Raw genomic sequence first — 18,101 nt, forward strand, 5'->3', positions numbered from 1 at the left:
GTGTTGTGTGGTAACATGTTGAAAAGAGTAAGTTGTAACAGCTTAATCTATTTTTTTTTTTAAATTGCTGACAACCATGACGTGGATGTTGCATTATCGTTGTGTCACAAAGTCACAAGAGCACGTCTTCCACACTTTGGTTTGTTTCAGCTCAGTTCATTTGGAATGTGGAACTTCCCACAGACTTTACATAAATCATGGAATTAGACAAAGTTGACCAATCTCTCCTTTGTAGTTTCTAAGTAAACACAAATTATGACTCTTCATGTTCTTCATATTAAAAAATGAAATTGTCTAGATTTGAATATTTGGAAAATAATTTAAAACGTGTCAATTGGCTAATGATACCACTGTGTTTTGATTGGTGTAGCATTGAGAAAGACATCATATTGATTAATTTTCTATTGTCAGGTTTGAGAATGACCATTCAAAAGTCTGTATTGTTCTCTCTCAAAAATCTTGAACAATTAGAAATACACAACTTTCTTATCAAAGAATCTCTTACATATCTTGGAATTGTCTGACTGTATGTAAAGATGAAAACAGGAAACTAATGCAAACTTTGATCCTATCATTGAAAAAAAAAAAAAAGTAAGCTTTGGTTGTTAAGAGACGTATCTCATATGGAAGAGTTTTACATTTCAAAGCAGAAGGTTTATCAAGATCTGTATATCTTTATCTCTTGACATGCCTCAGAAAACTTTAGATCTTTAGAGAAGATACTCTTGTTCTTAGGAATACTCTTGAACAAGGTGGTTTCAAAGTCTGAGATTTCACTACACTAAATACCCTTAAAATAAACTGGATTATTAGTTATTTCAAAAAACAGAATTGTATATGGAATGTTTTTCCTAAATATTTATTTGATTCAGTAGGTGACTGAATTTCTTTTGAAATATAGTTTTTTGATGTATACAAAATCCCTGTAAAATTGTCAGATTTTCCTAAACAGGCACTTTTGGCTTGGGTATTGGTTAATAGACACAATTTTCTCTTCACAGATATTGGAGCAATATGGAACAATAGAGATATACATTATAAAAATAAGTTGCTTTTCTTTCATAATAGGGATGAAAATAATATTGTTTTGTCAGTTACTGAATGATAATGAATGTTTGCTGTCATACGTAGAATTTGTTGAAAAATTTTAAATTCCAGTAACCCCCAGAGAACAAGGAACTCTGATGCTGTGAATATAAATAATATTAATAACTACCCACTAGTTTGTTATTGACTCTCCCTTCTATTCCCATTCAAGGAATATTATAGGGGTCACATTGGAATAAATCTGTATTTAGAGCTGAAGCTAAAGTTCAAGTGGGCCACTTTGATTATTATTGATTAGGATTATTAGGATAAGGAGAAAATTGCATATTAACACTGTCACCACCCAAGATAATAAGAACTCAAAAACACAAAAAAAAAAAAAAAAATCCGGTCATTGTTTATACATGTGAACAAGCAGCATGCTACTCAGTCCTTGGAAAAAATAAGGTCAAAACAATCTCCAGGATTCCTACAATACCCATAAATTAAAAGACACCACTCTTCACCACTCCTTCACAAAACCAGCGGAAGGCGGGGGTCCGTAATTCGGTGCTGAAGCCATGTTGGTTGGGTAAACAGGAGGTGGGCGCCCATATTCTGGCCCATAACCTGGTGCTGCTGCCATAAGAGGTGGGCCCGCCTGCATCACCGGGTTCTGTTGATTCACCATGTGGACCTGGGACATCGTCACTGTTGGTGGAGACTGCACGTTGACCACAACAGCAGGTTGAGGCTGGATGTTGACCATCACGTGGCCTTTCTTGCGATGTTTCAGCTCGCGGGCCATCTGACACCAGGAGCACCACTCGCAGAAACAGGAAGTCATAATGTCCTTACAGAGAGAACCCTATGGAGAACCAAAGTATTTCAGTTATTGTTCTTTGTGGTGTTACATGTACATTGTTATTCTGTGATGTCTAGTCTCAATTACTCCAATTATGTACAGCAACAAGCAGGAAATCGTGATGTCCTTGCAGAGATAACAGGAGTGTTTTAGTCCATCACCATTGTTGCATGCTAACTCCTTCTTTAATGAACATTTACATGATCATCTATGTCTTGAATGTCAGGACTTCTGAAACTTATTCGAAGTGCATTCTTTAAATTAAAAATGTAGAATTGTATGATCAAAATTATTTTTGACAATATTGCTTCTCTTAGACCCCGAAAAGGACTTTTGCAGATATGAGGTTTTCATCCAGCAACATGTTGCATGATATGAATATACTCCACTACTACACCTTGATTCCATATTTGTGACGAATGGCAACCCTAAGAGACAAGGCTGCGGGCGGCACACACAGAGGAATCCCACAGGCTGCTGTTATGGCAGGGCCGCATATGTCAAGTAAGGGGAGACATCTGCTCTCTCCAAACTTCCCTGTGGTGGTGCAGGCGAAGCAAGGACAGCACCAGAATCCATAACAACCTGGAAAACACCAAGACTCTCAGACACCCTTATAAGTTTCCAGCTAAACAGGGAAATGCAAATGAGAACAAAAGAGTCCTGTCCACAGATACTATAAATACTTTTAATGAACAGGAGCTGATACTTACAAGAACTGCAGTCATCACAGCAGTCAAAGAGGCCGGTGTTCCAGTTTGTCAAGGCAAGTGCTGCCATCGGTTGTTGGACAACTACTGTGTTAGCCAAAGTCGGTGATCAATTAGCCTCTAACACACAGAGATCAGTGTATAGCAACACAGCCCAGAGAAATTGTGGCAATGAAGAAAGCTGCTTTGTCATAGCGGGACTATTTGTTCCCTATTTGTTCTCTTGTGAGCACCTTCCCATTAGATTATTGTTGAGAACTTTTTGGTACAGATGTGGGTTTCCGTATCAACCCACTGGTAATCTTAATAAGAATATTCAAAAACATAAATCTGCTGTTAAACTCTTAATCTGATGGTAAAAATCAGTAAAAACATACCTCAAATTGATTGAAGTTATAAAAGAAACGTTCAGATTGGGTCATTTGGTGTGAAAAACTTGTGACTGGATACACTTGTATACAGTAGCAACAGGTTTCTTCAGCACCACTACATGCTTTTAAATGTCAAATCATCAATTTATAATTATCCAGTGATCCAAATAACAAAAGATACAAATGGGAAATGTAGCATAGCCAAATTGATTACCAATGTAACTGAAATGTTATTTGTATTTAATGGTGGTCTATGTCTTGATATGTCAGACTTTATCAAGCTAATATTTTTTATTTTTAGTATGCTAACTTACTAAATGTAAGTAAAATTAATTTATAATTAGCGCAAGTTAACAAAATTTCTAGTTTTAAGTTAACTACATTTCTTATTAGCAAACCCAAAGATCTTACCTGATACCCGTGGCACTCTTGCTGTCCCGTCTGCAGCTGAGAGAGAATGAAAGGAGATGCCTTGGATGAGGATTGTCATCATCTCAGGCATGTTGGTTAACTGTGCACAAACAATGCTGCAGAACCTGAATGTGCATAAGGATGGAAAGGAAATTAAAAGTGCTGTTTAAAAATACATTTTGAATACGTCCATGGGTGCAGTTTGGGACAACACACATGACATATCCTTTCCAAGAAGGATAGGCTACTTTCTATTTGCATGTGTTCCGTTTGAGTACAGTGACAGTCCTTTGTCATTCCAATGGTAAGTTAAAGAAGAAAAATGTACAAAATATCAAGTCAAAGAAGACACATTTATTAATGGTTTTGCAGACTGTCACTGACTGTCACTGTCTTAGGTCACTGATAGCTGAGTATTGAACTTGGCAGGTATCACTCTTTGTCATTATCAATGGTGTAAAAAGGGAATGTTACCAATGTTACCAGTCTTGGCAATCTGTACAGAGTGTGTCAACCAAAGTAAAATCAATTAATTTGAGTTAAACTCAAATCAAAATAATTTCATTCAACAGGAGATTATCTTTAAAAAAAAACTTTTTAAGGATAAGGCTGGTGTTTTTTAATGCATTGCTTACCGTCAACAAATCCTATGAAAATAACAAAATTAACAATGCGTTTGCTCTACTCCCATTACTTTCTGACTTCCCACGTACCGTTTTTAGCCGTCAACCCGGAAGTCATTGGCTCCAATTGTAAGCTAAAAACCTTGAAATACAGCTCACAAAGACATAGTTTCAATTTTAAAAATCGCTAACTGTTACCATGAAAAGTCAGGCTGTTGTAGTTATTACCAAATCAAATTCAAATGGGAACAAATTCTTCATTACGCCGGGGACTATTTTCGGTGCTACGGAACTACTTTCCTGAGATCGCAAAGTGTTTACAGCTGGCTTATTAAGTTGTTTAAGGAAAAAGTCGGCTGGCCCGGTGCATCGTGATGATGAAATATGCTGCCCAGAGCAACCGCATGGCTCTTTGACGTGTTTTTAATCGTTTTTTTAATACAATGGAGTTCTATGGCTGCTGGGACATGGCTTCATTGGGCACCGGCTACATGGACGAGACTTGTTGGCAAAACAAAATCATTGTTGATTTTGTTATTTTCATAGGATTTGTTGACGGTAAGCAATGCATTAAAAAACACCGGCCTTATCCTTTAAAGAACTCTTTTGGTTGCAACTTTGATAAAGGGGCCATCAACCCAAATTACTCATTTTCAAAATAGCCTATTAGATGACAAGTTAATGAGTATCAATACTTTATCAAATTTACATTTATATGGAGGACAAACAGAAGGTCAACCATGATACAGTGTTGCAACCTGAATGTCCAGCAGACAAACAGCCAACTTTTGTGTGTCTTCAAAAGAGAATGTTGCAGTAAGACAAATGTTAGCTGGCTGCCTGAGACATTCAGTATCAACTCGCCAGTTGCTTCTTAAAACACATTTAGACGTGCTTTTATGTGTTTATTGTTTTATTTTGCCTGCTTTTGATCTTGTATGTTTTTCATCTGATTTTATTTTATGTATTTATTTTGTTTATGTTTTTACCCCCTCCTCTCTAGAGTATTACTAGATAAATAAAGTTTATTATTATTATTATTATTGTTATTATTATTAGGAGTAATAGTAGTAGTAGTAGTAGTAGTAGAAGTAGTAGTAGTAGTATTCAGCATAACTAATCAGTAATGATTTACATGAGGATGGGGTGTGTGGAGGAAAAGCTTTCTTTGATGGTAAGCGGCCCCCAGATTTACCAAGAGAGAACATTCTGATGAAATGTCAGATCTGAGATGGTTGGAGGGTGTTTCCCAGGATTAGAGTCTCCTGACAACAAGACCTTGACCAGGACAGGATAGTGTCATAACCACCATCCAGCTACATAGGTTTAGTCCATGTGACTTAACCCAGTTTCTCATATGTGATGACAGTCAAGTCCTAAAATTCACAGGAATGTTCTCCTGCCACACTACAGTAGCAACATTGCCTCTCCATGTATATCCGCACACTTCTTGTCTTGTCATCACTGAAAGACGGATACTTGTGTTGTGTGGTAACATGTTGAAAAGAGTAAGTTGGAACAGCTTAATCTATTTTAAAAAAAAATTGCTGACAACCATGACGTGGATGTTGCATTATCGTTGTGTCACAAAGTCACAAGAGCACGTCTTCCACACTTTGGTTTGTTTCAGCTCAGTTCATTTGGAATGTGGAACTTCCCACAGACTTTACATAAATCATGGAATTAGACAAAGTTGACCAATCTCTCCTTTGTAGTTTCTAAGTAAACACAAATTATGACTCTTCATGTTCTTCATATTAAAAAATGAAATTGTCTAGATTTGAATATTTGGAAAATAATTTAAAACGTGTCAATTGGCTAATGATACCACTGTGTTTTGATTGGTGTAGCATTGAGAAAGTTATGATATTGATTAATGTTCTATTGTCAGGTTTGAGAATGACCATTCAAAAGTCTGTATTGTTCTCTCTCAAAAATTGTGAACAATTAGAAATACACAACTTTCCTATCAAAGAATCTCTTACATATCTTGGAATTGTCTGACTGTATGAGAAATAATGCAAACTTTGATCCTATCACTGAAAGAAAAAAAGAAAAAAAATATTTGTTACGAGACGTATCTGTATATCTTTATCTCTTGACATGCCTCAGAAAACTTTAGATATTTAGAGAAGATATTTAGATAAGTTTCAAAAGTTTGAGATTTCACTACACTAAGTAGTAGCCTACCCTTAAAATAAACTGGATTATTAGTCATTTCAAAAAACAGAATTGTATATGGAATGTTTTTCCTAAATATTTATTTGATTCAGTAGGTGAATCTGAATTTCTTTTGAACTATAGTGTTTGATGTACAAAATCCCTGTAAAATTTTACATTACATTAAAATTTTACATTATAAAAAGAAGTTGCTTTTCTTTCATAATAGGGATGAAAATAATATTGTTTTGGTTTGTCAATGGATGTTTGCTGTCACATGCAGAATTTCTTGAAAATCATTTAATTCCAGTAACCAAAACAAAAGTAATAAACAGATAAGGAATACTATACACTGAATAAACAAAATATTAGGGACACTTACTCTTTTCATGATTACACTGATGAGGTGAATCCAAATAAAAGCCATTAGCCCTTATTGATTCCCCTCATTAAATGTATACCAATCACAATATAATACAATTGCAATATTTTGTACATTAACATGCATTTACATGTATAGTCACATACATATTATGAAAACAAAGAAACTACAAGATGTTTCATGTCCACATATTGTACAATTTTATCTCCATCTCCAGCAGTTTAGCATGATGCAGACAGGTATTGCATGTTGCAGTTGTGTTGAAATGAGCATGAAATGAGGAGCCACATCATATGAGGCTTGATGTGAATCTTACAGTAAGAGGCCAGGCACACTAAACAACAAGCTTTTAGTTTTCTCACTGTGCAGAAATCACCCTCCACTCTAACTCTGACCAGGAGGAGCAGCATGAGCTTCAAGTCCAATCTTCTTCAGTTCTTCCATCCATTCTTCCAGCAGTGTGTTTGTGTTAAAAACAGGCTTTGAGGACCGCTGTACACCTCTCTGTGATCCTCTTGACCTTAAGAGCGGGCCATACAGTGGCAGCACCCGCAGGGAGTAACCGCGGAGTTCTTGAGGAGCTCTAGGCAAATTGACATACTCCTCATGCGGTTTCATGGCATGCGGAGGTCAAATGCTACCTGACCTGCTAAACCGGTCACCTTTCCCAAAGTGAGTTTCATTGTTGGCACTTCCTCATGGAATGTGCTGTTGGAGGCTGGCCAGGAATTGTTCAGAGGTAGATCACATCTCAAAATGGGAGGGCTCAACAAACACAGAACAAACACAATTTACAAATGTCATTTTAAAAGCTATTTTCAGTGTCCAGTGTATCTTTTTACTTACATGTGAGAAATGGAAACAAGTATCTTTCAATCAATTTGCTCCACTCAGCATTTAAGTTTATATCTTGTAGGCAAACCACACACCCAGTGTTCCTCAAAAAATCATAGGACAGATCACATGCCAAGTGATTCAAAAATATAATAGTCTAGTCTTTTATTCATAGCTACATGCCTTATGTACAGTATTACATTAGTGTATTTTGGTAAAGGCTTGTGATTGAATGGTTTTCTGCACTCGGAGCAGAAGGAACCTACTGTACACCAAGCAATGTCTTGGTGTCTGTCCCCATCTGCTGGTCATTTAAATGTCAAATGTTGTGTAAGAGGTACATTGATTATGAATGTCTAAAAATGTCCTTTTTTTCAACAACATTTGCTCATCCTCCTCCAAAACCCTGCTTCGTCAGGAATAATACAAAAAACATAGGCAGGAAAGGAAAGGAAGGTACAGTAATCATGCAGGAAAAAAACAACAGGTATGTTCAAACCACCTGGAATCCTGAAGACAAAAAGAAAAGTCACATCTCTGCTTCATGACAAGGAGAAAGATCTAGCCAGCGGCCTCTTCTTGGCGAGCCGTTTGGGCTGCACTGTGTCCAGCAGCCTCCTCACCAGGTCCAGTCTGCCTGTCCTGATCAGAGTCTTGGATAACTCTGTGACCTCCGCTGTGCGAGTCCTGCACAGGCTCCTCAGCTCGGCCTGCACTACGTCCCCTGGGTACCTCTCCTCTGCCCTTTGCACCCACACCTCAAGCTGGGTGATGGCCGGGTCGGGGTCAGAGCCCCCCAGGGTGAACAGAGCCAAGAGAGCCTCCAGGAGGCAGCGCAGGGCCGTGGTGTCTCTGCTCCCGGGCCTCTCCAGCTCCAGGGCCCGTTTGAAGCAATCTGCGGCGTTCTGCTCTTCGCCCTTCAGCAGGAGGCAGCGCCCCCTCAGCACGTGCAGGTCTGGCAGGCTGTCGCCCAGCTCACACTGCAGGGCCTGGGACAGGCTCACCAGGGCGCTGTTCACCGCCCCCTCGTCCACCAGGAGGCTCTCCCGCAGTGCATCCACACCCATGTAGTAATACACCTAAAAAGCCATGTTTTGAGGCAATGTAGATGGGAGATTTTGCCAACAGGTATGACCAATAGTACTTATTACATTTTATTCTTTTTGACCCCCATGGCCCATTGTGTCATCCAAACTGATTTTGTACTATTTGCCATCCCTATTCCTGCAGAGGGCAGTATTGCTCATTTACACTACTTAAAATTGTTAATTGTGTATCTCTTTGCAGTCTTTGCTGCATTTGAGCATTTTTCTTTAGTGCAAGATGGGATTGATTTTAGCTTTTGGGACAATACAAAATTAGTTCCACTTTGCTGATCATTCATGGTATGATTAAATAGTTTTCTTGTTCATTGTGTTTTTGAATAGGCTTTGTCAGTGTTGTTGCACATATATGGACACACCTTGTTTCTGTCTGTCTGTCTGGCAATAGACATCTGTCTTGTATCTTGTCAAACATATAATTTAGTGAAGCAAACGGCACACCTAAAGATCATGAATTAGAATGACCCTCCCTTTCCTTGTGTAGGGTATTGAGAAAAAACTAAGAGTAATGGATATCCTTTGCCATTACTTGACAGCCCTGCAGCCAATTTGTGGCAGCCATCATGTAGTAACTCAATGTAGCACAAACTTCATCACTAAATCCTTTATGTTTATGTCTTGAGTCATACTGTCTCTCCAACTTAAACTGAAGCCTGACTTATTTTCAACATGGAATAGAAAGCACTACTTAATTATTACCTGAGACTAAGTAATCCCTGACCATTAGTAACAAGATATAAAACCAGTTAAACAATTTTTATTTGGTTGCAAGATGACTGGCATGGAGAGTAAAAAGAGAATCTTGGAACCAAAAAGTGGCCAGAATTTGAAAACAATGCTGTTGTGGAAAACCCCATTTTTCCCTCATTGATATTGATCAATATTTTATGCTTTTACCTGTGCCATCTCCAGGTGTGTGCGCAGACATGGACGCACACTCAGGACCTTGTCCAGGTCTTTTCTGGCCTCAGTCAGGTTCTGTCTGTCAGGGATTCCACTGAGACCACGTTTCGCCTTCTCCAGATCCCTGACATAGAGCATCATATTGATCTAAAACGGACAAATTTACAAATATTTATACTATGCACCTTAATATATTATTTTATTAAATGTATACATGAATTAATATAACTTTATGCAACTGTTTGGAGCATAAAAACACAATGTTACCACTTACTAAATATAACCATTTACAGTTAGTATCACTGCAAATCTCCAACTATAGCATAACACTGCCAGGCATTATACTACAGGCTTTATATATTGCCACTATTATTAGTTGATACAGAGCCCATTCTAGAGCAATCAGTCGATGTTGTTTACGGTTATTTGTTGTTTTGTTTCAAATTTGATTGCAGAACTGAATTACTCTTTGAAATGTATCTGATTAGTTTTATGGGAGTTATTAATATTTTCTAACACAATAGAACTAATTGCCCAAATGTGTAAATCATACCCATCTTTCACTCAAGCCAAACTAATGCAAACACTCAAGTATTAATGGGATTTCAAGGGGTAATTGACTCATTGGCTTGATGTACTTGATGCTGCAGTACCTTGGCCCGGGTGCAGTAGGCCTGCCAGTTGAGCTCTGGGTCTGGCAGCACGTTGAGAGCCATGTTGCAGATCCCTGTGGCCATGTCATGTTTGCCGAGCAGAAAGAACACCTTGGCCAGGAGGTTCAGGATGAACGCATCATCGCTGGCCAGCTTTATGGCCTGCAGGAACAGTCAGTTATAGGTTATGGTGTAGGATACACAGTGGCAGCCATTGCAGGAGTTCCTATCATGCTTCTATGCTGCATTCGTACTGCAGTTGCCACTGTAAATCTGTCAAAGTAGAACTGAACTTGTATAGTTTAACACAGAAGACATGTCTCTGAAATGACATTTCTTGTTTTAAGGATTACATGATCCCTCTATGGTCCTCCTTGGGCTTATGAAACTCTTTTGAAACTCATTGGATAAACTCAAAAATATATGATGCTCAATCTGAATACAAGGCTGTTTTTCTTAGTTACTCAAAAGTTGACAGATACAATATTTTCACACAACAGCGGCGATAAGAGTTAATTTTCAATCCTGCTGTAACCACACAATGAATGATGATACAGTGTTATGTGCGTAAGGTATACATTATCATTTCTACAACATATGGACTTTAACAGTAGTACAGACAATGACAAACTAGTCATAACATAATTGGTGCCAAATCTTAGCCTTTGGGAATGTCCAGGAAACAGATGCAGACCTTCATATCAGCTACCACAATCACCCTCAAATGCAAATGTATGAATATCCTCATCCATCATCTTGAGGCCTCAGTTTCCGACACTAGTTCCCTATCTATTAAGACAGTGTTTCTTGAACTGTGGGTTGGAACCTGAAATGGGTCATGTGCCTGATACTGGTTCCTGCGTGACAAGAATACTAGCATACTTTAATGAGCCTGGGTCTTAAGGAGAGGCTAAATTTAATAAAATTTAAGAACATCCAATGTAAGACTGTGAAAAATACTCTTGTCCTCACACATATTTTTTACATATCTCGGAAAACGAGGGGGTTTTGATGTGACATCCTGAATTTTCCCTGAATTCCTTTGCTTTGCCTGATTATTGGTAAGAGACCTAAATGTGTGTGTTAACTCACAGTTCCATAGCAGGACAGAGGATCAGAGCCTGAGTAGCCACAGTCATGTATAGACATGGGCACAGTGGTGAACTCCTCCTTCCTCTCCAACATGATGCCAACATAACACCAGGCTAGAGCTGAGGGGAGAGAGAGAGAGAGAGGGTACAGCAAAGATTTTTAGATCATATGCACATTATTGATCCATTCCTGGTAAACTATAAAAATTGCATTGATCTAAGTGTCTTCCGGCCTCCAGCACCTCTGCCAAACACCGCCAGAAGAAGCACACATTCTACATGACATGAAGATATAAAACAGATCAGATGCATTTATACAGAAGCAAACCATGAATACCTTTGTGTTGCGTTTTCTCCGACTTGAGTGTTTCTGTGAGGAGCATCAGTCCCTTATTGTAGTGAGAGAGTCTGGAGTATTCAGAGTCCACTTTGGTCTTTACTATGTCATCTAGTCTGCAGGGAGAGAACGACTGCTTGGTCATTGTGCATAAGTATGTATAAATTAATAAATATATGAACTAGTGCAATGGTATTTGTTTGTCAAGTCCCTCGATGTGAGTTTTGTACCTTATATAGATTGTTGCCATTTTAAAATACCAGCTTCTTTTTTCCTCCATGGGTATCTGAAAAACAACATTATGTCTTTTTACATACTGGGAATAAAATGACATTTATTGTGCAGAGATAGATCTTATGGTTTTTAGGCACTAGCCCAGTAGCACTATTACATCACTATTACACCTGATTTAAATGATTTAAATGCTGGCAAGTGAAGACACTTTTGCACTTGTCTAGATTGAAGAATAGGAGCCAAGGGCTAGTGGGCAAGTAAGATTTATACCCATGTTATTGCAACTTAAGATACATATTCCTAATGATATATATACTGTAATGACCACATATTTAAAATTCAGTATAATTGTGGAGGTAAAATGAATCATCAAACAGCAAACGAATTCTAAGATATCTAATCTATACTGACCCAAGGGTGGTATTCATAAAGTAGCTTAGAATATAAATGCTTATCTGAGACTAGCTGGCCCCATAAGTCATAGTGAATTTAGGGTTAAGTTATGAGGTCCTGGAACCTGACCAGGGATCCTGAATCAGGGTCTGCATGTATAAAGTACCAAAGAGTAAGATGTTAGATGGTTAAGAGAGTGAAGTGTATGGTCATATCACCTAACCAGTGATTCTCAATCAGCGTTCAAGAACAGCAATGGACATAAACAAAGGCAATGCAATAGAAAGGACACAGGGATAGCTGTATTCCCTCCTCACCAGCTGTCCCCCATAGTCCAGGGCTCTGTTGTACAGCGTGAGCGCTGCGGCCAGTCTCTCCCTCAGGTCCTCCTCTCTGTCCAGCTCCACGTCGTAGGGGTGAGCGTAGGCCTGCTCGGCCAGGCAGCGGGCCGCAAGGAGCCTGGACTCATCCTGACAGGCCTCCCCAGCCTCCAGGCCCATGAGCTGGGACACTTTCTCCACACACTCCCCTGCGTCCAGCTCCCTCCCCAGCTTGTCGTAGACGTAGCCCAGGTTGGCCCAGGCGTTGAGGTTCCCGGGATCCTCTTTACAAATGCTTCTGAAAGGCCAAGATACACAGGCAGCACTTTCAGCAAATTTAGTTAGGCGGGTTTGCCAACTAAAATAGATTGTCACCAGAGTTTGAAGGGTGTTATTCCAACATATCCATTTGTTTGTGTGTGTGAATGACCATCCCTCAGTATATAAGTATGCTATGTTATATTTGGTTTTGACATTGACAGTGACATAAGCCAAAATGTCTTCCCTTATATCTTCTAACATCTTATCTATCAAGCACTTTTTTGCACTCAGATCACTTTTTTTTTTTTTTTTTTTCAGTTAGGTATGTAATAAATCTCCATCAGCATTTAAATCTCACCTCCCTCTCTTTTTTCATGCTGTGTGCGGGAACTTATAAATACAGACAATGGTATTCTCATAAATGTAGCTATTTTGCAATCAAAGATCTTAAACACAGCCAATACTTTCAACAATATTCCACAATGTGTTTCATTCTCATCTAAGCAATCTTGGGTAGTTACTTTGACCAGAGTCAACAATCAAGAAGCTGGTTTTCTTCTGATGGGTAACACTTTTTGAGAGGATATTTTTTGTGTATTTTCTACAGCTATGCCACACTAATGACTGAGACAAATGCCACTGTTTCCGGATCAAAAATATTGTTACGGCTCCATAGTTTCCATGGCCTCTTGTTATTTGTGTGTTGCCATGCTGTGACCAGTGTGTTAGTCATGCAGCATTATTCATACTGTAGGTGGCCCAGCCTGTCAGTCATTCACAGCCTGCCAACTATAAGTATAGTGTATGTTTATGCCAGGGTGGCCTTGTGGTTGATGGCTTTTTGGGTAAGGGGTTTGGCATGTGTCTTGGCCTGCTTGTATTGATTTTGCACTTTTGCATGCTCTCTCTTAGGGTTAGGGTTAGCTGAAAGAGGAATGTGTTGTTAGGCATAGGCTACATGCACGCAGTAGCCTGTGTATTGCTACTCACAAGAATGCTATGAAATATACAGTGTATTACTAGGCAAGATTTCTGCTGAAATTACCCATCCACAATGCGCCAAAATATTGCCTGAGAGATCTAGCTTGCTTGGTGAACCCTGTCCTCTTTACTGCCTAAGAAGCTGAACACGCTGAATCACCTGAACGTTTCCTCAGCCGTCTCCAGCTGGTCTAGGTGAAAGGCCAGGAAGCCCAGAAGGTTGCGGACGGCGTACTGCAGGTATCCGACCTCAGCCTCCAGCTCGGCCCGCAGGCTGTCCTGCCTCAGGTGGGTGTCCCGGCACCGCAGCTTCCCGGGCCCCGCGGGGTCACAGTTGAGGTTGAGGTCCAGGTGGAAGTGTCCCGGGATGTACTCCATGTCCTCCATGAGAGCCTCGATGTCCTCTGTGCTGCCTCCTTCCATGGCCTCCTCCTCTTCCTCGCCTTTTATTTAAAAAGAAAAAGATGAAGAAACCAGATCCTGTATATGCTAATTCACCTCTCTGTGTTTTAGTAGTATGTATTTTGATCCAAGCCCTTACAAAAACACCTGCTCCTGCTCAGCCTGTAGTCCAGCTCACTGTGCTCTAATCCACACCTCAGTGCACTGATCTGACAATGCGCTGGCTGTTGTCATCCAGGTGCAGACAGGTAAAACAGGTTAGGCCTGGGAGCGACAAGGGAGTGGATACAGTGTAAGTGGAAGACAGTGTATGCACAGGTACTGTATCTTTTTCTCTCACTCACTTTGTTCCTCTCACTGTTTTCCCCACACACTATTTCCTTCCTTTTTTTCTTCCTTTCTTTCTGCCTATCACTTCCCCCTCTTGATTCTCATCCTTAACCTCTTAACATCTATTTTATTTTATGGAAAAGTAGATTGCAGCACAATGTCAGAGATGTTTGTCATCTTTGTTCTGTGCCTCTTGTGTGACTTATTTGCCTCCTTTACAAAAGTGCAAGCTACAGCTAACATTCCTTAAAATCCATCCTGACAGGATAATATTGACTGTGTTGACGTAGAAAAAATGGGTTTGAAGCCTTGTTTAACTTGGTCCTTGTATCAGTCCCCTCTGCCTCCTCTTCTGTCAGCAGAGGAAGACAACAGAGGAATGTGAACAATCAGGCTCAGGGTGAAATGAGCAAACGTTGGAAAAAATGGAAAAATGTAACTTCTTATTGAACTCAAATGTCTATTTTCAGTTAATTTTAGTACAATTTGACTTACAATTAAAGACATATAAAAAGAGCTTCCAAGCAATTCCAAGAAAGGTAGAGTGACAGAATATGCACACACTCAGATGCAGATAACACCTTGGACTCCATTTATGTCTGTCATTAAATGGAGAATGAACTCAAGTTTTCTCTGTAATTTAAGCCCCAAATAGTTTTGTGTTAACCAGCCCTACTAACATTGACTGCTACTAATTCCATAAACAACCTTGCAAGGTTTCCCCAGCTCCTTGAAAGACCTCTTTTTCTACATTCTGTTACTTATCAGTACATCTTCAGTGCATGCAAGTGTCTCGTGACATTGTCTGTGCAGAAAGAAAGATGCATCTTGATTGACACAGGGCCATATTTAACCATTTCCCTCAACCACCCATGCCAGTAGTTTGAAATAATTAGATTCTAATTCTTCTTACATAGCCTGTCTTTAAATGTGGCGTGGTGCTTGAATTACAAACCCACAATCCTCCACCAGAGGGTGAATGTGTATTATAATAAACCAGACTGACAGTGATACTCTATCGTGGAACAAAATGAAAAGGAAGTTTAGTGTCAGCATTGCCATAGGATTATAAAAAAAAAAAACACGTAGATATTCTCTTTTAACCCAAATGAGCCACATAAGCAGAAATGAGTCTATTTGGGAAGTATTGAAATGATCCGATTCTAATTGAATAGTTTCACACAAGTTCCTTTGTATGTATCAAGCCTTTAAGTGTCTTTAATATGCACCTTTTTCTGTCTGTGTGTAGTATGTTGAGGTTTCAAACATCATATTGATTTGACTGGGTCTCATTTTTGTTCCAACTCTGTCTTACCTATAATGAAATTCATGTTCATCCCTCAGTCATACTCTCCAGACCTACCAAGTCTTGATTAATAATGTCTCATATTTCCACTCCTCTGTAACTTAAACCCTAAATTATATGTGCTTACTACTGTAGCCTATTGATTGTGACAGACTTTAGGGACCATGGTTAGACATTTGATTGGTTTTCATGCATAAATCTCTTTGTTCACCTCAACCAGAACACATAAGCCAGATGAGTGTGTTTTTCCTGCTTCTGTCTCATTCTTTCTCCTGTTTCTGGTCTCTTTCATCCTAAATTGATTTAACAGGGGGGAAACCACCATCCATTGCACTGTCTGCAGCTGCTTGGTGATGTCAAAAGTCTGGGACAATGGCGAGGGGAAAAAAAACTAAAGTAAGTGGTGATCGAGCACTGGGGACAATGTGTGTATATGTGTGTGGTGAGTGGTGAGATGTTTACAGAATATCACTTCTATTCTTTGCAGCGCCATATAATTCAAAGCAAACTGACGCTTTAATGCATGTTCTGTCTATCTGATGGAGTTGCTATCAGAGTGTGTTGCATAATGTTTATTAAGTACTGCTGGTTTGCCTCCCAGTGGGCAGATTACAGTGTGGGTGTGCAGAAATCTGACGTTGTTTCTTGCATGCATCTCTCCTCTGGACAACCGTTGCCATGGTATTCATGCATCCCAGGTTAAATTCTGATTACATAATAAAGTAATGATTACAGATGCTTGTGTATGCAGCTATGAGCCCGACACAGAATTTCAACAACCTTTTTTGTCGTAGAGGCTCCAATTTGGATAATAGACTTTACATTCCAGTGGATATGGACAAAAACAAACATATTATGGGGGAGACGTTGACCCCCAATAATCCCTGGAGCCAACACTTCCCTGTATAGAGGGATTATGTGTCCCATATACTGTTAAAGGTTCTGTTGCTGCCACACTAACCCCTTGTTAACCCAGTTATTAATGCTCTTGATAATGGGGTCTGTCTTAATTTCTGGCACATAGCAAGGTCAGTGTATAATGGATGAAAAAAATATATACAGACACAGTCAGGGAGGGACATTTTGCCCACTAACCGATGGATGTCACGGTTGAGTCTGAGCTAGAACAAAATGTGTCCTCACTGTGTAGAATGTGAATGCTGGTTAATACAGAGAGAGAAAAAAGTGTCAAAAAATACCTAAATTCCATCCCTGCATCCACAAGACACTTAAGTGGCATTGACAGGAACATTGCTAGGACATTTGGGGCCCCTTACAAGATGTGACACTGAGTACAAAAGAACAAGGACCATAGGAAAGCCTTATTAATCCAGACTTTGTACCTTCCCACCCCCTCCCTCTAACTCAGGGCCTCCTCAGTCATTAATACCTTTATTACATCGCCACTAGCTGTACCAAGTGTCACAGCCATCTTACATACTATGTATTTCATCTACCCTAAAAGAGATCCACAGTATTGGTATGAATGGCTAGAGTTTACTTTTCCAATGTGCTTACAACCTAGAGGAAAGGCTTTCCACAGCTAGTTGTTTTTTCACTGACAATAAAGCAAACTGTTCAAGTCTAGGGTTCATAAGCTTTCAGCTCAAAATTCAAACTGAGGAAAGTCAGCCTCACTCTGGTGTCCAGGCCCAGCAGTCCTCATGTCATGTCAGGACCCAGGAGGAACAGGCTCACCACCCCTTTCAGGTCCTGACCTACAGCTTAAGAAACCTGCCTTTATTGTTAATCCATCTGTTAGGCCCACTGGAGGTTTCCCACCCTCATCCCTTCCCCTGAGACAAACTGAACATTCAGTTAGTGCTTAGAGCTGAAAACCTTCTGTCTTCCTGAGCCACTTCATCACTGTTGACTACCGCTGTACTTCTATTTTCATCACAGCATCTCTTAGCGGGCAGTCAGCTTCTCCCTCTGGCATCCTGAGTGAGCGCTCGCAGTGCCAAAGACCCCTTCAGCTGTCCAGAGGCCCTCGCAGACTGCAGATTACAGCACTCAAAGTCTCTTTGTAGCCAACTGGCTGCCTCTTTGTGTAGTGAACATGCCATGATACACAAAAAACCATTTTTAGGGAATTGTAGCAGGGCAATTATGCCACAAATGATGACCAAGACAGTATTCTCTCATGATACATTTGCTCCTTATCTGTTTAAACTCTGACTGAACTTAATTTGCCCCTATGTCATGCACATATTCATTATCTATGGCAGCACTATTAAATCATCATTAAAAATTGGGATGTTTTAAGCATGCATTCCCCTCATCAGCTATATGTCAAGGGAAACAACAATGTACTGTACCATCCGCCTTATTAAATCTGCTCACTGACAATGGCTATTTCCACTGACGGTACCAGTATGCATCTCCATAGCCTCAAAACATTGCCG

The 18,101-nt window shown here is 39.7% G+C and overlaps 2 protein-coding genes across 2 annotated transcripts; both read right to left on the minus strand.

Moving 5' to 3' along the window:
- Positions 1 to 831: 831 nt before the first annotated feature.
- LOC139916421 (uncharacterized) lies at positions 832 to 3,426 on the minus strand. Its single transcript, XM_071905287.2, has 4 exons — positions 3,384 to 3,426; positions 2,605 to 2,719; positions 2,289 to 2,476; positions 832 to 1,894 (listed from the first exon to the last, which is right to left on the minus strand). Exons 2-4 carry the CDS (start codon positions 2,669 to 2,671, stop codon positions 1,550 to 1,552), a joined length of 600 nt encoding a protein of 199 aa, XP_071761388.1. The 5' UTR covers positions 2,672 to 2,719; positions 3,384 to 3,426; the 3' UTR covers positions 832 to 1,549.
- Positions 3,427 to 6,533: 3,107 nt separating this feature from the next.
- On the minus strand, positions 6,534 to 14,244 carry ttc22 (tetratricopeptide repeat domain 22). Its single transcript, XM_071905300.2, has 9 exons — positions 14,200 to 14,244; positions 13,819 to 14,101; positions 12,414 to 12,714; positions 11,700 to 11,755; positions 11,470 to 11,585; positions 11,134 to 11,252; positions 10,042 to 10,203; positions 9,383 to 9,535; positions 6,534 to 8,461 (listed from the first exon to the last, which is right to left on the minus strand). The coding sequence occupies exons 2-9, from the start codon at positions 14,079 to 14,081 to the stop codon at positions 7,925 to 7,927; spliced, it is 1,707 nt and encodes a 568-aa protein (XP_071761401.1). The 5' UTR covers positions 14,082 to 14,101; positions 14,200 to 14,244; the 3' UTR covers positions 6,534 to 7,924.
- Between the last annotated feature and the right edge of the window lie 3,857 nt (positions 14,245 to 18,101).

This window comes from Centroberyx gerrardi, chromosome 9 (assembly GCF_048128805.1).
Source record: "Centroberyx gerrardi isolate f3 chromosome 9, fCenGer3.hap1.cur.20231027, whole genome shotgun sequence".
Lineage (NCBI taxonomy): Eukaryota > Metazoa > Chordata > Actinopteri > Beryciformes > Berycidae > Centroberyx > Centroberyx gerrardi.